The 23,280-nt window shown below is 48.4% G+C and overlaps 2 protein-coding genes across 21 annotated transcripts in view; one reads left to right on the top strand and one right to left on the bottom strand.

Annotated features, from left to right (window-relative positions):
* CACNA1D (calcium voltage-gated channel subunit alpha1 D) overlaps positions 1–4,100 on the top strand; it is a 327,018-nt gene extending 322,918 nt beyond the window's left edge. For 9 of the 15 annotated variants that reach the window (XM_021934314.2, XM_021934311.2, XM_021934308.2 and 6 more), the window contains 2 exons: positions 343–663; positions 1,490–4,100. In XM_021934314.2, coding sequence (XP_021790006.2) covers positions 343–663; positions 1,490–1,783 — 615 coding nt within the window. In that variant the 3' untranslated portion in view covers positions 1,784–4,100. The remainder of the gene's footprint in view (positions 1–342; positions 664–1,489) is intronic. The other 6 variants (XM_003894288.5, XM_021934318.2, XM_021934316.2 and 3 more) reach the window with 3 other exon arrangements.
* Positions 4,101–6,676: 2,576 nt separating this feature from the next.
* CHDH (choline dehydrogenase) overlaps positions 6,677–23,280 on the bottom strand; it is a 31,325-nt gene continuing 14,721 nt past the window's right edge. For 5 of the 6 annotated variants that reach the window (XM_009200553.3, XM_017955391.3, XM_031663284.1 and 2 more), the window contains 7 exons: positions 13,589–14,350; positions 12,788–12,939; positions 11,961–12,090; positions 10,800–10,934; positions 9,859–10,001; positions 9,261–9,363; positions 6,679–8,517 (listed from right to left, as the gene is read on the bottom strand). In XM_009200553.3, coding sequence (XP_009198817.2) covers positions 8,099–8,517; positions 9,261–9,363; positions 9,859–10,001; positions 10,800–10,934; positions 11,961–12,090; positions 12,788–12,939; positions 13,589–14,291 — 1,785 coding nt within the window. In that variant the 5' untranslated portion in view covers positions 14,292–14,350 and the 3' untranslated portion in view covers positions 6,679–8,098. Of the gene's footprint in view, positions 8,518–9,260; positions 9,364–9,858; positions 10,002–10,799; positions 10,935–11,960; positions 12,091–12,787; positions 12,940–13,588; positions 14,351–23,280 lie in introns of all 6 variants that reach the window. The other variant, XM_003894286.4, reaches the window with a different exon arrangement.

The following is a 23,280-nucleotide window of genomic DNA, read 5'->3' as shown; positions in this document are numbered from 1 at the left end:
CGGTATTTAAACCCAGCATGAACTGGGTGGTGTGTTCACACCCACGGCTTGTTGGGCTTCCCTCATTCTTCTTCATTCTGAAGCAATTTCATGAATTAGCAACTGATAACTCCTTGGGAAAAGCCATAGGAAATACATTATAGATTCGGGGTAAAAGAAAACACAGTCTGCTAGAAAACCAAGTCGTCACCGCCCATTCATTCAGTGTACCCATGTCTTTTCCAAGTTTTTGCCTGGACTGCCCCTGGAGAGCGCAGCGCCCGTGCTTGGTCTGTGTGCAGGAGGTTTGAGGCCCGGACCTCTGAGACCCTCTGGTCTCCCAACGCTCCTCTCTCTCCTCAGATCATGGCAGTTGCTGGCCTAGATTCAAGTAAAACCCAGAAGTACTCACCGAGTCACTCGACCCGGTCATGGGCCACCCCTCCAGCAACCCCTCCCTACCGGGACTGGACACCGTGCTACACCCCCCTGATCCAAGTGGAGCAGTCAGAGGCCCTGGACCAGATGAACGGCAGCCTGCCGTCCCTGCACCGCAGTTCCTGGTACACAGACGAGCCCGACATCTCCTACCGGACTTTCACACCAGCCAGCCTGACCGTCCCCAGCAGCTTCCGGAACAAAAACAGCGACAAGCAGAGGAGCGCGGACAGCTTGGTGGAGGCAGTGAGTATGGCTCTTGGCCATGGTGGTGGGCAGGAAGCACCAGGAGCAGCAGAGGTGCAACTGCAGCAGCAGGAAGGGCAACAGCAGGAAGGGCAGTGGTGGGAGGGTGGCCAGGCTGTGAGCCAGGCTGCCTCAATCGGACACTTCTGAGCAGCAGGAATGTACCTGAAGCATGAGTAAAAACTGGTCACCACCACTGGGTGCGGTGGCTCATGCCTGTAATCTCAGCACTTTGGGAGGCCGAGGTGGGTGGATCACCTGAGGTCAGGAGTTCAAGACCAGCCTGGCAAACTTGGTGAAACCCCATCTCCACTAAAAATACAAAAATTACCCTGACATGGTGGTGTATGCCTGTAACCCCAGCTACTTGGGAGGCTGCAGCAGGAGAATCACCTGAACCCGGGAAGTGGAGGCTGCAGTGAGCCGAGATCACACCACTGCACTCCAACCTGGGTGATAGAGGGAGACTCCATCTCAAAACAAAAAACAAAAAACACACACACACAAAAACAAAAACTGGTCACCACCATTGATTCTCATAAATGAGCTGTGCTGGCATTATAGGTGCTATCCCAGCATATGTTTCTAGTTTATACTAAATGTCTTTCCCCAGTGGGTTTCACTCTTGTTGGACCATGTGTAGTTTTTTAGCTCCGGGACATTTTCAAAGCCATTTACATTAGTTATTATGTATGAGGTCTAGAAAACATGATTGAGCTGCATCCCCAAAGCACACGGTGCAGTTAGCACTGGAGTTTTCTGTCATCCCCCTGCCCTGCAAAGCCTTATAACACCCCCATGCCATCCATCCCTCTTTCCTGTACAGGTCCTGATATCTGAAGGCTTGGGACGCTATGCAAGGGACCCAAAATTTGTGTCAGCAACAAAACATGAAATCGCTGATGCCTGTGACCTCACCATCGACGAGATGGAGAGTGCAGCCAGCACCCTGCTTAATGGGAACGTGTGTCCCCGAGCCAACGGGGATGTGGGCCCCCTCTCACACCGGCAGGACTATGAGCTACAGGACTTTGGTCCTGGCTACAGCGACGAAGAGCCAGACCCTGGGAGGGATGAGGAGGACCTGGCAGATGAAATGATATGCATCACCACCTTGTAGCCCCCAGCGAGGGGCAGACTGGCTCTGGCCTCAGGTGGGGCACAGGAGGGCCAGGGGAAAAGTGCCTCATAGTTAGGAAAGTTTAGGCACTAGTTGGGAGTAATATTCAATTAGACTTTTGTATAAGAGATGTCATGCCTCAAGAAAGCCATAAACCTGGTAGGAACAGGTCCCAAGTGGTTGAGCCTGGCAGAGCACCATGAGCTCGGCCCCAGCTGCAGGAAACAGGCCCCGCCCTCTCACAGAGGATGGGTGAGGCGGCCAGACCCGCCCTGCCCCATTGTCCAGATGGGCACTACTGTGGAGTCTGCATCTCCCATGTACCAGGGCACCAGGCCCACCCACCTGAAGGCACGGCGGCGGGGTGCAGGGGAAAGTTAAAGGTGATGACGATCATCACACCTGTGTCATTACCTCAGCCATCGGTCTAGCATATCAGTCACTGGGCGCAACATATCCATTTTTAAACCCTTTCCCCCAAATACACTGCATCCTGGTTCCTGTTTAGCTGTTCTGAAATACAGTGCGTCAGAACCCAGCTACCAGCGATCATTGTGAGGGCAATGGGACCTTACAAATAAGGTTTTCTGTGACGTCACTCCAGTTTACACAAGAGAATCTCACTCCGATGGTCGGTTTCTGACTGTCACGCTAAAGGGCAACTGTAAACTGGAATAATAATGCACTCGCAACCAGGTCAACTTAGATACACTAGTTTGTTTAAAATTATAGATTTACTGTACATGACTTGTAATATACTATAATTTGTATTTGTAAAGAGATGGTCTATATTTTGTAATTACTGTACCGTATTTGAACTGCAGCAATATCCATGGGTCCTAATAATTGTAGTTCCCCACTGAAATCTAGAAATTACTAGTATTTTTACTCGGGCTATCCAGAAGTAGAAGAAATAGAGCCAATTCTCATTTATTCCGTGAAAATCCTCTGGGGGTAAAATTTTAAGTTTGAAAGAACTTGACACTACAGAAATTTTTCTAAAATATTTTGAGTCACTATAAACCTATCTTTCCACAAGATATACCAGATGACTATTTGCAGTCTTTTCTTTGGGCAAGAGTTCCATGATTTTGATACCGTACCTTTGGATCCACCATGGGTTGCAACTGTCTTTGGTTTTGTTTGACTTGAACCACCCTCTGGTAAGTGAATTACAGAGCCGGTCCAGCCGGCTGTTCTGCCCCTTGGGTATCCATAGTTATGGTTTTCTCTGCTGCCCACCCAGGGCATTTTTTGCATCACTGGTGCAGAAATGCGTAAGTGGATGGGGTACAGCTGCTCTTGTCCTCTGGGGACTGGTGGTGCTGCTTAAGAAATAAGGGGTGCTGGGGTGGGGGGGACAGAGGAAAAACATGGTGATCTATAGGATTGGAATGTCGGGGTCTGTACAAATCGTATTGTTGCCTTTTACAAAACTGCTGTACTGTGTGTTCTCTTTGAGGGCTTTTATATGCAACTGAATGAGGGCTGAAGTTTTCATTAGAATGCACTCACACTCTGACTGTATGTCCTGATGAAAACCCACTTTTGGATAATTAGAACCGTCAAGGCTTCCTTTTCTGTCAACAGAATTATGCCGACTGTCAAGTTACCTTGGCAGGGATTCCCTGCAATCAAAAAGATAGGTAGCAATTTTGGTCCAAGATTTTTAATAGTATATACACAACCTGTTAATGGATTTTTTTTTTTTTTTTTTTTTTGTAAATAACACCACTTTGTTATGAAGACCTTACAAACCTCTTCTTAAGACATTCTTACTCTGATCCAGGCAAAAACACTTCAAGGTTTGTAAATGACTCTTTCCTGACATAAATCCTTTTTTATTAAAATACAAAATGTTCTTCAGAATAAAACTGTGTAATAATTTTGTTATATTTGGGAGCTCTCCTTGCATAGAGCTGGCATTTGCCAGTGAGAGCCTCTGACGGGGCAGGTACTGTGCCAGGGCAGCTCTGAAATTATGGATATTCTCTCTTATCCTCCTGGTTCCTTCAGTGCCAATGGTAACCTAATACCAGCTGCAGGGAGCACCATTTCTCCTAAAGGGCTACACCACTGTCAACATTATCTTGGACTCTGTCTCTCTCTCCGTTGGGTCTTGGTCTTACTGTGTGGCTTCACATCAGGCCAAAATCGCCAGACCAGGACCCTAAGTGTCTGGTAGAGGCGATGATCTTTTCCAAAGTCAGTACTTACAAACTGGCGTTTTTACAGGCTGCACCACTTCCTAATATCTGTCTGCTTTAAGCCTGGTTCAACCTCTCATCGAATATTAAATTTTTCTTTGTAAGAAAAATTTGAAGTTGTAGAGCATGGTTTTTTGTTTTCCTTTGTCTTAGGAAAGTTTTAAGATGAAATGTTTTTCCTTTTTTGTTCCCTCCCCACCTGAAAAATACACATTTTGTGTCCACAGGAATAATATATTTAGTTTCTTTAATCTTATGTTTTTCATAATCTCCCAAAATGTCAATGGCAGCTATGATTTCACTGTCAACTGGCAGCGAGAACCTCACTGAGAACCATTTCTGCTCAGCCTATGGACTCCGATATCCACTCAGACAGCTGGATCTCACTTCACCAGGTGGCACTTTCCAGCTCTATCCTAAGAAGTTTCAGAAGTAGGCAAAAGCCAGGCATGGTGGGCTGTGAGGGTCACGTTACCTCTCGGTGGAGGCTCACCTGTATGAGATGGGACCAGGGCACCACTTTACTGCTGACCCTGCTATGAAAAAACTGGAGCAGTTTCACCTTGTGTACATATCAGCATCGTGTCTTTGCCAATTGCATTTCCTATGAAAGTTTTTACTGTTATGATGGGTAGCTGGCTGGTTTATAAAAACAGTTAGTTGACATCACGCACAGAGCCCCGACTCCCTGACTAGCCCACCCCAACTCAAAAACCGACTCCAGGGATGTTTTGTTGAAAAGGTTATTTCTCTAAAACAGAATTTCTTCTCCTCTCCTGGGGACTAGGAGGGCAGGAGAGAATGAGGAGCAGGCCTGGGCTCTGGTTCCAACATCAGGAGTGACAGGGTGGTCTCAGGGATGTCCTGTGAGGACAGCCTGGGCCACTAAACAGGGCCAGTAGAGATGGTATTTTATCTTTACAGAAATCTGTATTGGATCTGATGTTAAGTTGGCTTATCAGCAGAAGCATGAAACCACTTCTGAGTGGTGGGACCCGGTTGGCTGGAGAAGAATCTGGTTTTTGTTTTTTTGAGACAGTCTCACTCTGTCACCCAGGGTGGAGTGCAGCGGTGCAATCTCGGCTTACTGCAGCCTCCACCACTCAGGTTCAAGAGATTCTCCTGTATCAGCCTCCCAAGTAGCTGGGACTATAGGCGTGCATCACCATGCCCAACTAATTTTTGTATATTTAGTAGAGACTGGGTTTCACCATGTTGGCGAGGCTGGTCTCGAACTCCTGGCCTCAAGTAATCCACCCGCCTCAGCCTCCCAAAGTGCTGGGATTACAGGCGTGAGCCACCATGCCCAGCCAAGAAGAATCTATTTGAATTCATGGAGATGATGTCTGCAACCTTCGCTACGAGCAGAAAAGACTAGATGTTTGGGTGCCTACAACTCCTGCTTCAGGAACTCACCATCTCCAGTTGGGCTGGCAGATGCTCTTGGCTCCCACACAGCCCACCCCGTCCCCTATTCCATCAGGAACTGCCTTCTACTAGTGCAGTGGCTTCAACACAGGCTTCTGCAATAGGCCAGGGCTCTCAAGAGCACTGGGCACATGTACAGCATTCTGTTTTGCGCTTGTGAACCGTTTTTGCAAAGCATGTTTCTCTGTTTTTAGGTACTGCAAGCTTTTTGCCAAGGGGCCCGATTCCCTATGAGACTGAAGATGGGGGGGTACCCTCTGTGCACCCCACTGTGTAGCAAGTGCCTTTCTCCCCCATGCTGGCTTCCTCAGCTGACAGCCTCTCCTCCTGGGGTGAAAGGCTCCCTTCATGGCAGGGGAACTCTCAGGTTCTGGACATATGACACTTACCATCTTTTCTTTTGAGTCTCATTCCTGTTATGGCCAAATTGTGCGACTGTGTAGAACATGACTAAGTATTTGAGAGTGAGAGAAGGGCCTGGGTGCAATCAAGCAGCACCCCCAATGGGCTCCTTGCCACACGATGTTTTGCTTATTTTAAAATACAGCCACCAGACTGAACCCACTGTGGTCTCAGAGGCTGACACACCCATGGGACACAGAGATGGTAGAACTAAGTGACTGTCACCCTGCCATATCCATGCCTGTTCCAGAGAAGAAGGGTCAGCAGAGTCATGGTTGGCCCAGGACCATCCCCTGCCCCTGAATCCACACATGCTCCAGCAGGAGAGCTGCATGAGGCCCTCCCAGCCGTAGGCTGGCACCTCAACTCCTGTGCCTGCACTCCCGCAGGCAGCCCCGAGACCCAGGTGACTGATGGCCATGGACTGCTGCTGTGGGGCAGGTGGGGACCCTCCGTAGGATAAATAAGTCTCTTGGCCAGTTTAGAATTTTCTTTCTTGACCCTCTCTTGGAACAAAAATTTTTTAAAAAATACAGGTAAGATTAAACAAGAGCTGCTTAAGATTGTTAAAAGGAGAGGTGTGATGGGCGTCTTCCTTCTGCCTTTCTAGGTTTTCTCACAACTAAGTTGTGGCCGTCGGATCCCCTAGAGTCTGCATGCCACCTCAATCCTCTCAGATCCCAGCAAAGCCTGGAATCCCCCAGTTTTCTCCCGTCCTTATTCTGAGCCTAGTGCAGATGCAGGTTTCCACGTAACAACGCTTTTCTTCCCAGACCTTGATAGTGGATGTGGATGTCTGGAAAAATCCAAGTGCATTTTATTTTCATTACCTTGTCAGAACAGTCTGGAGAAGGCATCTCAGTTCAAATGTAAGTGACCGGATCATTTTATTGAATGGTAAGAAATTTAAAGAGCAAAGAGCTGTTGTAAATGCTACTTGTATTTTTTTTTCCTCCAAAACTCCAATCTTCAATTTATTTTTCTTTCACACAGGGGCATTTCTACAGGAACAGGGTGCATGGCTGTGCTTAACTGCGTTTTCCATCCTAGTCTGTTCCTGTGGACGTCTAGAGAATAAGAATTAACCATCCTTGTCCTCTGCTGGGATGGTTCAGGCTGCCAAGTCATTTCCCAAGCCCATTATGAGAGAGTCCTTTCTCGGGCTAGCTGCTTCAGTAGGAAACAGTGATCTGGTATGTGGGGTTTGCTCTGGGTTTCCGCATTTCTTGGTAAAAGGAAAACCTCTTAAATTGCTAAGTCATAAAACCTTTGGTAGTGAAGTCAAGTGGTATTCCTTCCAGACTCCTCTCCCATTGAATAAGATCCAAAAAAACTCAGGTTTTTTTTTTTTTTTTTTTTTTTGGAGACAGGGTCTCACCCTGTCACCCAGGCTGGAGTGCAGTGGTGCAATCAGGGTTCACAGGAGCCTCGACCTCCTGGACTCAAGCCATCCTCCCGCCTCAGCCTCCTGAGTAGCTGGGACTACAGGTATACACCACCATGCTGAGCTAACTGTTTTCCAGAGACAAGGACTCACTATGTTGCCCAGGCTGGTCTTGAACTCCTGAGCTCAAGTGATCTTCCCAAAGTGCTGGGATTACAGGTGTGAGCCACTGCACCTGGCCCCAGTTTAATAATAACCAGAGCCACACCCCTCTCAGAGTGACCCAGCCAACCCCCCCGTTACCTGCCTTACTCTGAGAGTGAAATTAGGAAGCGAGAATGGAAAAGCCAGTTTTTCTACCAGCAGGCAACTTTCCCCTCTGAACAGGGACACTGCAGACTTATGTGCCAGCCGAGGCTGAACTAACTACTGTGTGACTCACTGCCTCAGCTAAAGCTTGCAACTCGAGGAGGAGGATGCCCCTTCCTTGGCGAACCCTCCGCGGGTCTGGCAGGCACCCAGCCTCTGTGCATGGCCTGGGAAGGAACCACTGCCCTGGGTTAGAGAATGCCATGTGAACACAAGACAAAGGATGCGGCAGGAGTTAACCATCCTCCCCTTCTGTCCCTCCAGGAGGCAGGGAGAAGCATCTGAGCCTGAATGCTGGCCTTCCCCAAATGGCCCACAGGGAAAGGCTGGGGAAAAGGAGCTCGATTCACTGCCCAGTACTTGTCTCATTTCCCAAGAATTTATCCAATTCTCAGCCACTGAGTAGGGTACCACCTGGGTCCCAGTGTGCTAGATAGTTTCAGGAAGGCACCTGGGAGCAAGGGCTGTGCTGGCCCTCTTGGCTTATCAGGGGGCTTCCCTGGTCATCCTCCAGCAGCAACTGTCTTAGCGCTGGGTGGCCAGCGTCCTGGGCTTGTAGACAGGGACATCTTTGTCCCAGAGTACAGGCCGCCCCTTGATAATGTCAGCTGCCTTCTCTGCGATCATGATTGTGGGGGCATTCAGGTTGCCGCTGACCACGCTAGGCATGATGGAGGCATCGACAACCCTGAGGTTTTCCACCCCGAGGACCCTTGTCTGCGGATCCACCACGGCAGTGGGATCGGAGGGCTGGCCCATCTTACAGGTGCACGAGGGGTGGTAGGCGCTGTCGGCTTTTGCCCGCACAAAGGCATCTATCTCTTTATCTGACTGAACGTGGCTTCCTGGCTGGAGCTCTTTCCCTCGGAACGGAGCCAGGGCTTCCTGTGCAAAAATTTCTCTGGTGAGCTTCACACACAGACGGAAATCCTCAATATCAGTTTCTGTCGAGGAAAAGAAACAGGTGAGGACCCCTCCTTTTGCCCGTGCTGGCCTCATTGGAGGATTCACAGCATGGAGAGGCTCTGTAAGCTGTCTGAGGGGATAGTGTTTGGGGATAAAGTTCAGGGCTGTGGGGGACTGAGCCAGCAGGCTGCTTGTCCCCTGTCCATAGCTGGTTAGACTGTACCGTGTAGCTCAAAGGTAGCATCCTACGTGGACACAGCCTGCCCAGAGGCTCAGATTTCAATCAGGGGTCTGACTTATCGCTAGGGCAGGGATAAGTACACACACCCTGCCCCTGCCACAGTGTGGCTGTGAGCACGCTGCAGCCATCGCTGGGCAAAACCCACCCAGTGGGTAGTGCTTGTTTTTGCTGCATGCAAGGAGGCAGGCCCAGGAATGACATTTGCTTTTAGAGGCTGCTCAGAGTGACAGCAGGAAAAATGCTCTACCTACAGACCTGGCACCTGCACGGCGCGGTCTCCCTGCACATCACAGCAGATTGTTCTGAAAGCTGCAAATCTCCCCTACTGTCTAAACCCTAGGACTTCATTTCTTTCACGTGTCCCGGGACACTACGGGGCTCCCTCTACAAGTTTACAGCCTAAAGTGATGGGGCAGGGGATGACAGAGGGTCACTTGTGTCTTGGAAAGTGTAGTCCAAGGGTATGATTCAGGGATAAGCAGGAACCCCACAAAGGCAATCGTTTGTTCAAGCCCAGAAAGACACAGGTGGGTGAATTACCTGTTGACAAGTAGTTGGGCTGGATCACAGGGTGGTCCTGGGGATTGGCACTTCTCAGTTTGAGCCAGCCCACACTTGTGCCCCGCACGGGCCCCACATGTACCTAGAAGAACACAGAGGAAGGAGTGATGGTCCCTCCATAGACATCCACAGTGAACTCCATCAACCCTGGTTTACCTGCAGGGTGGGCCTCTGCTTCCAGAATCAGTGGGGAGCAGATGCATGTTAGCATTTGTCCGCATGGTTTACCCACCTCCACGAGTGATTACAAACCACCTCAGTGAATCACTCTTTCATCCTGGCCTCACAGTCCATGGCTCAAAGCTTTCAGAGGTGGTGATCCCAGGGCCAAGACAGCACCCCCCAGTCTGTCCCACTTCTGGTGCTCGGTACCTAGTCTGCATGGAACAGTCATACCCTTGGCACGCGCCACACAGACTGACACGCTGGGCAGCTGGAAGGCAGGGGACAGGCCTCTGTGTCCCCCACTCTGCAGCCATATGGCACCAGGGAGAATGCTGTCTTGGAAGATGGGAGCATCTTCCTTCCTGGTGGGAAGGAAACATCCTGAGAAGCTGAGGCTCCTCCAGCTGCTCACCTGGTAAGCCTCCTGCTGAGTGGGGACCCGCCCGTGGTCAATCACTTGGGATGGCAGGAAATGGAACTGGATGTCCGGGTGGGGGACCCCAGGCTGGCTGCGGATGAACCCACCTGTTTCCAGATGGGCTGTGGCTCCCTGCCCTGAGAAGCAGAAGAGGATGAGGCAGAAGAGCCAGTCAGGGCGTGGCAGGTGGGCCAGCTGCTCCTGGTTTCCCTCCTTTCTCCTGGCTGCTGCTCTTCCTTTTCCTGGACTCGCATGTGGAGTCCAGGACCCAAGTCCTGTCCACATCTGTTCACCTCCCACAGGGGTCTCACCCAGCACCACACCATGAAATGTCAGCTATTTGCTAAAAGGATGGCATCCGCTCCACTCTCTACCTGGGCCAATTCTGCCACTGCCCACGCCACCTGCCTTACCGGCTCTTCCCACCGCCTAGCACAGCACACAGCACATAGCACGTATCAGGTGTGTGAGAAATACAGGCTGAGTGGATGAGCAGGATTTCAAACTACCAGGCGCAGCTAGAAATCAAATGGAAAAGGCTGCAAAATGAATGCTGATTCTGCAGTCTAGCCCCAAAGTCTCCTCTCTCCACCTTTCTCCTGGCTCCTTGGACCTCACCTGCTGTCCAGCACAAGGCCATCCCTACCCACCTGTAAGGAAGAGCAGCCCCTAAGCCCTGAGGAGTCTCACCTCCAGCAGGCCCTGGGCAAAGTTCCTTGGCATGTGCTATTGCTTCTGGTCCTCGTTTCAACCTGTCAGGTTGCAACTGTGCCTCCCCATTTTGAAGATGAAAAACTGAGGATCAGGGCTAAGGTAAATGGCATAGTTCAGCATCAAACCCAGCGCCCAGTGGCCAGAACCCTTGTTCAGCTCCTCAGGAAGGAGGTCTCAATGCTCAGACAGTCTCCTCCCAGGTTACTGATGAGCATGCTCACCTGTGAATTTCCAGAGCCACTCCAGACCAATGCAGACCTTCTGCAGGGGCTTCTGTGCTGAATGGAGGGTGATAGGGCGGGTGCATGCCTGCTGAATGTAGATCTCCAGGTGGTCTTGCAGGTTCTGGCCAACCCCTGACACGGGAAGGAGTGGTTAAGAAAATGGCTACCAAGGGGGCTCAGCTGCTTCTCAATATCCCCCTGGTTTTGAAAAATTCTTTCCTATTCACTTATCTTCTGGACCAGCTCCTGCTCAGTCCCCTGGTCTCAGCTTAAAGACCACTTCCAAGAGACACCACTCTTGCACTCCTGGCCAAGTCTGGCCTGCCTCAGATGCTGCCAAGGCCACCTGTCCTTGTCACTCACTCCCAGGACAGCTTCTGGGTGCCCCTTGTCAGCCCTGCTCAGCAGCCCCCTATGTGAGGGCAGGGCCTACGTCTTCAGCAGGCACTGCTTGGTGAGCGGTCGCTGGATGGTGATGGCCAGAGGGGCAGACAGCAGCCTCACCCTCACGACAGCGTGGAAGCAGCCCTGTCGTGCCACGCAGCCCTTGCATGAATTCATCCAAGCCTATTGGGACACTGGGAAGGTCACCGTCATGAAGCAGCACTTCCCCGGGCCCCTCATGATGAAGCCTAAATGCACAAAGGCCCAGCTCTCCCGGAGTGGGGTTATCAAGCAGGGCAAGAGACACAGCCCGGCCCTCAAGAGCATCAGAGACAGTTTATAAAATAAAGTTTACGTCTTAACATGAAGAGCAGGCTCTGGAGCACGGAGCTGACCTCATTCATGCTCAGGGCAGCCAGCGAGTGCTGTGGATGGAAGGATGAGACCTGGACCCCTCTTGCCATAGAGTTGCCCTGGTGACACGCCCATGCCCGACCCAACGGGGCTTCATGGGCAGATACTCGCTGCTGCAGGGTGCCCTTCTCCAAGTGAAATAGGACGGCCACGGGAGGGAGAAGGAAAACAATGCAAGAATCGGGCCCCAGGGCTGACAGTGTCCAGTGAGGCCTGGGAAACCTTCAGGCTCACGGGGACGATGTGACAATGCCAAGGATCACTGACTGCCACCACCTCCCCACTCCATGCTAATAAGATACACTAAGCCATTTGTTGAGCAGAAACAGCCTCTGGGAAGCAGTAAGGAAGGGGGCTCACCAGGTAGGTGGCACACCACAGGGATGCCCAGTTTCTTGAGGTCATCAGCATTCCCGATGCCAGAGAGCATGAGCAGCTGTGGAGAGTTGATGGCACCTCCACTCAGAATCACCTCCTTGCTGGCGTAAGCCTGGAAGAGGTCCGGCCAGGTCACTCCCTGAAAAGCCAGCTGTTCCCCTGACTCACAGACCAGTGCCCCTGCTCTAGCCAGCACCATGAGAACATGGCCTTGGGATGTGGAATCCATGTGGCACACCCAACAGGCCCCAGAGCCAAGGAGAGGAAGCTCACTGAGTCACTATTTGAAAGCAACCAGCAGGTAACTACAGCTAGACAGTAGTGATGGCCTTAGAAACAGGAGGGGAGGGCTTACATGAGATAAAGCAGGCATTCAAGTGAGTGGTAGTGAGTGGTTAAAGAGAGCAAGCAGTGAACCAGATCTACACGTGAAGCTGCAGAACGATCCGACCCCCTGCCCACACCACAGAAATAGAGTACAATCACATTTATGGGTTCTAAAACCTCTAGTGTAAACCTATAGCTTTCTGTGAGGTCAGTGCCCTGAAATGGTGTGGAAGGTACTGGGGGAAAGCTCTGAATTAGGCATGGCACACGGGCACTGATACCACAGGTCCTTTCTAGGTGGCAGGACTGGGGGCTTCCTCACCTCCCACTGCCATCAGCGACTCGCCCCTCCCCCACGCCAATCACAGGGATGAGCACGTGGGGCTGGAGGTGTGAGGGCGTGACTCCTGCCCACTCTGAGCTGGACCAGCAGGGTCACTGCCCACCCCCTTCTGCCACGACCCCAGCTGCAGTCCACTCACCCTGTGGCTCTGGCCATTCTTGACATATTCCACACCCACTGCACGGGTGCCCTCAAACAGCACCCTGCTCACAAGTGTCTGGGCCTCGGCCTTGAGGTTGGTGCGGCTCAGTGCTGGGTGCAGGTAGGCACAGGCTGCACTCCACCGTTTGCCTGCAGGATGGAGTGAGGTGGTCAGGCACAGCTCTGCCCTCCCGTGGCACCTGGGCCGGAGGAAGGAGCTGGAGAAAGTGGATATGCCTAGCTCTGACTGCAAGTCCCACCTTCAAAGTAAAGCTGAGACGTAAAGACCCTGCCCTACTGAGTCCACATCTGCCTGGGGTCCCCTGGACGCAGGTGGAAACGTACCCTTCACCCTCAAACGGGGACACAGAGACCAGGAGCACGGCCAGAGGGGTGAGAGCCTTCAAGAGGTAGGCAGGAGCTCCGGGTCAGCCCTGGCTTGCCTCTGTCCTGTTGTGAGCAAGGCCCTTCACCATGCTGTGCCTCGGTTTCCCCATATGCAAGTTCCTAGAGGACTTTAGGCTCTCTGTCCAGAGAGCTGATTCTCTGTTATCCACACCAACACGGGCCAGAGGCGCAGAGAACGCCTAGGGTCACCGTCCTGGGTCACTCTCAAGACTCTGGGTTGTACTCTTGGGGGGTATACTAAGCCAGATCTCTTCCTGCTCGTGCCAGCCTCAGTCTGCCCATGCCTCCTGACCATGCTGGAGCCAGGAGCCATGGGCTGAGATGGGTGGGGCTGGGGTAAGGGGTAGTGCTTTTAAAGAAAAGGCAGGCGGATGGGAAGGGAGGCCCCTACCTTCATGGATGGTCATGTCCATCCAGCCGAAGCCCTCCTGCTGGAAGCCATTCATGTCCTCGGTGAGCGGGTAGCCGGCCTGCTGTGCGGCCTCCAGGAATGCACAGTGCAACGGGTGGTTGGTCTTGCCCCGGGACACCCGCAGCGGGCCATCAGCGCCCCGGTACCGGCTGGCGCCCAGCTCGTGGCCCTGCGCCTTGCGGAAGTAGGGCAGGCAGTGTGCGTAGTCCCAGCCACCGGCTCCCTGGCGCTGCCAGCGCTCGTAGTCCTCGGCGTGCCCACGAACGTAGACCATGGCGTTGAGGGACGAGGAGCCGCCCCAGACGCGGCCGCGTGGCCAGTACAGCACGCGGCCGTCCAGGCCCTGCTGCGCCTCTGTGTGGTAGCACCAGTTGTACCTGTTGTCGCACAGGTTGGCCACCAGGGCCGCGGGCATGTGGATCCTCCACAAGAGCCGCTTGCTCCCCGCGCGGACGTCCTTGGGCCCCGCCTCCAGCAGCAGCACGCGCTCGGCAGGGTCCTCTGTGAGCCTCCCGGCCAGCACGCAGCCCGCCGAGCCCGCGCCCACCACCACGTAGCTGTACTCGTCCCGGCTCTCGGAGCCCGCGCTGGCCAGGGCCCGGGCACCCAGGGGTTGCTGCTGTCCCAGGGCTCCCCGTGCCAGGGCTCCAGGCCGGCCCAGGCCTCGCAGGAGACACCACATGCTTCTATCTAGCCCAAGTCCTTGGATCCACGGAGGGGAATGAGATGACTCACTTCTCCCTGAAACAGGAAAAGGGGCTTTAAAAATCTTAACTCCGCACGCACGTATGGCAAAGTTTCAGGGTATGCTCACCAACGGCCTGCCGTGGCGGGGTGCAGCAGGCCCAGCCCCAGGTGGCTGCTCAAAGGAACTAGGAGGAGGAAGTGAGGGAGACACAGAAATTTCAGAACTGTTTTGTGTGTACCAGGATGGACAGGCACAGGGCAGGGGGTGGGGCAGCAGAAAGGCCCCTCCCCCAACTGAGGGGTAAAATGCTTCCCTGTGCCCTGTGTATGAACCTGGAGACTGGGCTGGAGTTCGCCTGCTGGAAGGCAGGGGAGCGAAGGGCTTTCCAATGGAGAAAGAAAACAGAGTACTTGTACTCATCCCTTCAAGACAGCTGGCTCAGCCCCTACCATGTGCTAGGCACTGTTCCCTGCCCCACCCAGTTCCTGTAGCAATACACAGAAAGACATCTGCTCTCAAAACAGATGGTTTAGGGCCTGGGAGAAGGACAAGACTTAAATAACTGAAGGAAGATCAGCATGAGAGGCACAAGACTGTAGCGCTCAAAGCCTTTGACCCAAGGGGCCATGGAGTGCACTAGAGAAGTTTTCAGCAGCGTCAGGATCAGAGCTACACTCTTCAAAGATCACTCTGTAGAATGCTAGCGTTTAACAAAAATGGCAACAGCTTTGAAAGGGCCCTTTCCTAACAATGTTCAAATCAATCCCAGCATAGTGCACAGAGGTAGGAAAAAAAAAAACCAGGATATGTCATGAAAACCTCCACTGAAAAGAACACCTGACAACACCCCACCCATGAGGCTCAGACCAACAAGGCCTTCCCAAGACTGAGTCTGAAACAAAAAGAAACCCTGATAAATCTCACCACCCCTTCCACAAGCCCTGCATCAAGTAACAGCAGCCTACCACTGGAGTGCAGAGGCTTGTTCTCCTCCTCCTCCCCACTGTTGCACAGGCATAGGAGACAGAGGTGGCGGGGCTTCCTGAATGGTATGTCTGAGGCTGCTGGAACACTGAGAAGAACTCTTCAGCGCTCCAGGCCCCACACCACTCCCCCACCAGACTGACAACACTCCACACTAACAACCCAACAGAATGAAAGACAGGTCCTTTGCTAGGCATACTGTTTACCTCAGTCTCCACTATCCCGTTACACACAAGGTCTAGCATTCAATAAAAAATCAGGATACATCCCAAAAAGCAAGGCAAATAATCAACAGAAACAGACAAAGGAGTAATGCACCCAGATGTTAGAACCCATCAAACAAGGACTTTAATCAAGGTGAACATTATAAAAGATATAATTGAAAAGGTGGACGACATATTGAACAGATAGGAAATTTCAGACAAGCATTGAAAACTATAGAAAAAAACAAATGCAAGAAAAAACACAGTGTTAGAGATGAACAATTTTTAATTGAATGTAGCACAGAAAAGAATCTGGAAATATAAAGAGGGGAAGAGAGAAAAAACAACTCTGGAACAATATCAAACTAAAGTACGGATAACTGGAGTCTGAGAGGGAAATAGTGGGGAAGGAGAGCCAGGGGGAAAGAAGAACAGACAGAGAACAAGGAAGGAGAAATATTTGAAGAGATAATTGCTGAGACTTTCCCAAAAGTAGTGCAAGACAAAACATCATGGATTCAAGAAGATTAGAGCATCTCAAGCAGGATTAGTACAAACAAAAACACATCTAAATACATCATAGTTAAGCTGCTGAAACTTTGAAATAAAGAGAAAATCATCAACATAGCCAGACAAAAAACATATGCAGAGGAATAAATATAACAATGACAGCAAAATTCTCAGAAAACATGCAATCCAGAAGATAATGGAATGACAACTTTAAATACTAAAAGGAAAAAAGTCCTAGTTTACTAAAATTGAAAAGTTATCTATACCCAGGAATACATCTTTAAAAATAAAGTAGATGATAATTTAGATGAAATGGACTAATTCCTTGAAAGATACAAGCTGCCAAAACTCACACAAGAAGAAAGACACTCCAAATAAGCCAATATCTATTAAAGAAATTGAATCAACAATTGATAACCTTCCAAAACAGCACCAAGCTTGACTAAGCTCACTGGTGATTTCTATCAACCATTTAAGGAAGAAATTATACCAGTACTGTACAGTCTCTTCTAGAAGACAGAAATAGAGGGATTACTTTCTGACTCATTCTGTGAGGCCAGCATCACCCTCATAACAAAACCAGACAAAGACATTACAATAAAAAAACACTAAGACCAATATCTTTCATGAACATAGATAAAAACACTCAACAAAAATATTAGAAAATTGAATCGAAGTATGTATAGAAAGAATTATATACCACAACCAAGTGGGCTTTATCTCAGGTATGCAAGACTGGTTCAACATTAAAAAATAATCAACAGGCTGAAAAAGAAAACTCACATGATCATATTAACAGATGCAGAAAAAGCATTTGACAAAATTTAACATCCATTAATGATAGAAACTCTCAGTAAACCAAGAGTAGAAGGAAACTTCCTCAACTTGGTAAAGAATATCTACAAAAACCCTACAACTAACATCCTACCTGATGGTAAAAAAACTCAAAGCTTTCCCACTAACCAGGAATGAGGCAAGGATGTCCTTTTGAACCACTCCTTTTCGGTATTTTACTGGAAGTCCTATCTAATGCCATAATACAAGAAAAGGAAATAAAAGGTACACAGATTGGGAAGGAAGAAATGAAACTGTCTTTGTTTGCTAATAATATAATTGCTTATGTAGAAAATTTAAAAGAATCAACAAAAATTCCTGGAACTAATAAGCAATTATAGCAAGGTTTCAGGATACAAGGTTAATCTATAGAAGCCAATGGCTTTCCTACATACCAACAACAAATAAGTGAAATCTGAAATTAAAAACACAATACCATTTAAATTAGCACCCCAGGCTGGGCACAGTGGATCATATATTCCCAACACTTCGGGAGGCTAAGGTGAGAGGATCACTTGAGGCCAGGAGTTTGAGACCAGCCCGAGCAACATAGCAAGACCCCATCTGATATGGTTTGGATTTGTCTCCCTGCCCAAATCTCTTGTCGAATTGTAATCACCAATGTTGGAGGACATGACTGGATTATAGGGGCAGACTTCCCTCTTGCAGTTCTCATGATAGCAAATTCTCACGAGATCTGGTTGTTTACAAGTGTGTGGCACCTCCCCTTCCTCTCTCTCTTCCTACTGCTACAGCCACGTAAGACATGCCTGCTTCCCCTTCGCCTTCTGCCATGATTGTAAGTTTCCTGAGGCCTCCCCAGCCATGTTTCTTGTAAAGCCTGTGGAACCATGAGCCAATTAAATCTCTTTTCTTATAAATTACTTAGACTCAGGTAGTTCCTTATAGCAATGAGAGAACACACTAAATATCCCATTTCTATAAAAATAAATAACTAATAATTAATTGGGTGTGGTGGTGCATACCTGTAGTCCTAGCTTGAGGCTGCAGAGAGCTATGATTGAGCCACTGCACTCCAGCCCTCCAGCTTGGACTACTGCACCTCCACCTAAGTGATAGCAAGACCCTGTCCCTAAATAAATATAAGCATCACAAAGAAACACTTAGGTATAAATCTAACAAAATATGTACAAGATCTATATGAGGAAAACTATGAAACCCCGATGAAATTTAAAAACTAAATAAATGGAGAGATATCTCGTGTTTGCAAACTGGAAGGCTCAATATTGTCAAGATGTCAGTTCTTCTCAACTTCATCTACAAATTCAATGCAGTCCCAGTCAAAACCACAGCAAGTTATTTTGTAGATATTAACAAACTGGTTCAAAATATATATGGAGAGGCAAAAGACCCAGAATGGCCAACACAATACTGAAAGTGAAAAAGCAAAGTTGGAGGACTGACACTACTCAACTTCAAGATTTACTATAAAGTTACAGTTATCAAAACAGTGTCATATTGGTGAATAGATCAGTGGAACAGAACAGAGGGCCCAGAAATAGATCCATATAAACATAGTCAACTGATCTTTGACAAATCAGCAAAGGCAGCACAATAGAGCAAGAAAAGTCTTCTCAACAAAGGGAGCTGGAATAACTAGACATACACACACACACACAAAGCAAATATAGACAAAGACCTTACACCCTGCACAAAAATTAACTCAAAATGGATCACAGACCTAAATGTAAAATATAAAACTATAAAATTCCTTGAAGATAGTAAAGGAGAAATAACATCTAGATGACGTTGGGTTTGATGATGACTTTTTGTATTATAACACCAAAGGCACAGCCCATGAAAGAATTGATAAGCTAGACTTCAATCAAATGTGAGTTTTCTACTTTGCTAAAGACACTATCAAGAGAATTAAAAGACAAGTCACAGACTAGGAGTAAATCTTTGCAAAAGATATATCTTATAAAGGACTACTATGTAAATACACAAATAAATATATTCTTAAAACTCAATCAGATAATCTGATTAAAGTATGGCCCAAAGACCTTAACAGCCACCCCACTAAAGAAGAGAGACAGGCCGGGCGCGGTGGCTCAAGCCTGTAATCCCAGCACTTTGGGAGGCCGAGACGGGTGGATCACGAGGTCAGGAGATCGAGACCATCCTGGCTAACACGGTGAAACCCCATCTCTACTAAAAAAAATACAAAAAAAATTAGCTGGGCAAGGTGGCGGGCGCCTGTAGTCCCAGCTACTCGGGAGGCTGAGGCAGGAGAATGGCGGGAACCCGGGAGGCAGAGCTTGCAGTGAGCTGAGATCCGGCCACTGCACTCCAGCCTGGGTGACAGAGTGAGACTCCATCTCAAAAAAAAAAAAAAAAAAAAAAAAAAAGAAGAGAGACAGATGGCAAAGATGCATATGAGAAGATCCTCCATATCATATGTCATCAGGAAAATTCAAATTAAAACAACAGTGAGACACTACTACACACATATTAGAATGGTCAAAATCCAGACACTGACAACATCAAATGCTGACAAGGACATGAAGCAACAGGAACTTTCATTCATGGCTGGTGGGAATGCTAAATGGTACAGCTGCTTTGGAAGACAGTTGGGTGATTTCTTGTAAAAATCAACACACTCTTACCATATGATCTAGCAATTGTGCTCCTTGGTATTTACCCAAAGGAAGTGAACACTATGTCCAAATAAAAACCAGGAAATAAATATTTACAGCAGTTTTATTCATAACTGCCCAAAGCTGGAGGCAAACAAGATATCCTTCAGTAGGTGAACGGATAAATAAACTGGTACATCCAGACAATGGAATATCATTTAGTGCTAAAAAGAAATAAGCCAGGAAGAATGAAAAAAACATGGAGGAAACTTAAATGCATGTTACTAAGTGAAAGAAGCCAATCAGAAAAGGCTACAAACCGTATGAGTTCAACGACATTACATCCTGAAAAAGGCAAAACTATGGAGACAGTAAAACGATCAGTGGTTGCCAGGAGTTTGGATAGTGATAAACAGGCAGACCAAAGAGGATTTTGAGAGCGGGAAACTACTCTGTTTTCTGTACAGTGGTGAATACAGGTCATTATATATTTGTCCAAACCTATAGAATGTGCAATACCAAGAGTGAACCCTAATGTAAACTATGGGCTTTAGGTGATAATGATGTGCCAATATAGGTTTATCATTTGTAATAAATGTACCACTTTAGTGGGAGGATGTTAATGGGAGGATTATGTATGTGTGGGGGGCAAAGCTTATACAGGAAAGCTCTTCACCATCTTCTCAATTTTGCTGTGAGCCTAAAACTGCCTTTTTAAAAAGTATTTTAAAACTATAATAGAGCCTGACTCCATTTTTGATGTTTGACTACTGACAGCTTTCAAGCTCCATCCCTCCCTCTTCCCCTCTTGCCCCACACCTGGGCAAGTGAATGAAAAAGCCCTGGCACTCCTGCCCGAAGTATCAATGGGGAGGTTCAAGTCATGCAAATCCAATTCATGTGTGGGATTCTCACCTTGACTCCACTCCTGAACTATATTAAAAACCAGGAACACTCGCCCCTTCCTTCACAGACTAGCCATCGCAGACCAGCCTGGGTGCTTGCCCTGCTCTCCCTACAAAGCCCCATTATGTGAGCAGTAAACCTTATCATAGCCACTTGGTAATGTGTGTGATGTCATTAGTCTCAACATTCAAACCAACCTTGGGTGGTGGGGGGTTGATCCCATCCTCCATGGGTAACCACAAGACAAAACAATACCACTTACAAGAGCATCAGGAAACATGATATACTTAGTAATAAACTTAAAATACATGCAGGACCTATATACTGAAAACTACAACACATTGACAGAAGTTAAAGATGACCTAAATAAACAACATGAATAGGAAGACCCAATATTGTTACGATGTCAATTTTCCCCAAATTGATTTATAGATTCGATGCAATGCCAATCCCAGCAGGCTTTTTTTTTTTTTTTTTGGTGGAAATTGAAATGTTGATTTCAAAATGTATATGGAAATACGAAGGACATAGAAAAAGTTATAGTTCAGTTGGTCATACAAAGAAACCCCAGACAGCAGTGAAAATGAAGAAAACATAGCACCTCACATCAACATGGATGAATCCTAAAAATATATTCAGCACACAAAAAGAAAATTATAGGAGGTTGTGGCCTAAATGAGATTATAGATATATATCTTCACATAAATTTGTATATATGTGAAGTTTTAAAACATGAAATTCATATATGCACCAAATATCAGGGCCCCAAAATACACGTAGCAAACAATGACAGATTTGAAGGGTGAAATAAACAGTCCTACGATCATAACTGGAGACTTCAATACTCCGATTTCAGTAATGGACAGAAGCCAGACAGAAGATCAGTAAGGAAATAGAGGATCTGAATAACACTATAAACCAGCTGGAGACCTAACAGATATATACAAAACATTCACTACAACAAGAGAATACACACTTTTTCCAAGTGCACATGGAACATTCTGCAGGAGACACCATATGTTAGGCAACAAAACAAGTCTTAATACATCTTAAAAGACTAAAATCAGGGAGAAGAGCAAGATGGCAAATCTCTATTTGCTCCATCAATCATCCCCCACAGGAACACCAAGTATGACAACTATCTGCACCAAGGGAGCAATTTCATAGCAACCAAAAATCAGGCACCAGCTGGCCACAGTGGAGGAGAGCACCAAGAGGGCTCTTGGTTCCCTGATTCCAGGCCTTGGCTCTTAGGTGGCCTTTCCGGACCAACCCTGGACCACAGGGGAGCCCACTGCCCTGAAGGGTGAGTCCCAGGCCTGGCAGCATTCACCGCAAGCTGACTGAAGAGCCCTTGGGCCTTAAGTGAATGCGGGTGGTATCCTGGCAGTCCTCCCTGTGGGCCTGTGGTGGTCGCCATGGTGTGAGGCCCCTCTGCCTGTGGAAAGGCAAGGGAAAAGTGGGAAGGACTGTGTCACATGGTATGAGTGCCAGCTCAGCTGCAGTAGAATAGAACATGAGGTAGCTTTCTAAGGTTTTTGATTCCAGTAGCTGGCTCCCGGATAGCATCTCTAGACCTGCCCAGGGCCTGGGGAAACTTGCCGCCCCAAAGGGAAGGCCACAAGCCTGGCTGGCTTCACCGCTGGCTGACTGTAGAGCCCTGGGGCCTTGTGTGAATATAGACGGTAGCCACGTAGTGGTTACAGCAGGCCTTGGGTAAGACCCAGTCCTGTACTGACTTTAGGTCTGACCCAGCACAGTCCCAGTGGTGGTGGCCACAGGGGTGCTTGTGTCACCCTACCTGTAGATAAGTTATATTTCATCAAAACTAAACAATTTACTGCATCAAAGGATACTCTCAAGAATGAAATGACAATCCATAGGAGAAAGTATTTGCACACCGTATATCTGATAAGAGATTAATATCTAGAATGTGTTTAAAACTATAACTCAACAACAAACAACCCAAATAGAAAATGGCCAAAGGACTTGAATAGACATTCTCTAAGAAAGAAACACAAATGGCCAATAAACACATGAAAAGATGCTCAGCATCACTAATCATTATGAAAATATAAATCAAAATCACAGTGAATTACCACCTCACCCATCAGGATGGCTATAATAAAGGTTGCAGTGAGCCGAGATGGCGCCACTGTACTCCAGCCTGGCAACAGAGCTAGACTCCAGTGAAGGAGGGGAGGGGAGGGAGGGGAGGGGAGGGGAGAGGGAAGGGAAAGGAAAGGAAGGGAAAGGAAAGGAAGGGAAAGGAAGGGAAAGGGAAAGGAAAGGAAGAAAAGGAAGGAAGGAAGGAAAGAAAAGGAAAGAGGAAAGGAAGGAAGGAAGGAAGGAAGGAAGGAAGGAAGGAAGGAAGGAAGGAAGGAAGGAAGAAAGAAAAGAAAGAAAGAAAGAAAGAAAAGAATGGAGGAGGATATGGAGAAATGGGAACACCATGGAATGGAACAAGAATGGAAGATAGGGAAATAGACCGTGATCTTAGTGAATGGGTATATACTCCAAAAACCTGAAAGCAGAAACTTGAACAGATATTCTTATACCAATGTTTACAGCATCATTATTCACAATAGCAAAGAGGTGGAAACACCTCAAATGTCTATCAGCAGGTGAGCAGGGCCAGGCGCAGGGGCTCACACCTGTAATCCCAGCACTTTGGGAGGCCGAGGCGGGCAGATCACAAGGTCAGGAGATAGAGACCATCCTGGCTAACACAGTGAAACCCCATCTCTACTAAAAATACAAAAAACTAGCCGGGCATGGTGGCGGGCGCCTGTAGTCCCAGCTACAGCTACTCGGGAGACTGAGACAGGAGAATGGAGTGAACCAGGATCGCGCCACTGCACTCCAGCCTGGGTGACATAGCGAGACTCTGTCTCAAAAACAAACAAAAATAGGTGAGTAGATAAACAAAATGTGGGGTGTGTGTGTGTG

This window comes from Papio anubis, chromosome 2 (assembly GCF_008728515.1).
Source record: "Papio anubis isolate 15944 chromosome 2, Panubis1.0, whole genome shotgun sequence".
Taxonomy (NCBI): domain Eukaryota; kingdom Metazoa; phylum Chordata; class Mammalia; order Primates; family Cercopithecidae; genus Papio; species Papio anubis.
Note: the sequence above shows the minus strand (reverse complement) of the source record. Positions and strands in the feature narration are given on the sequence as shown.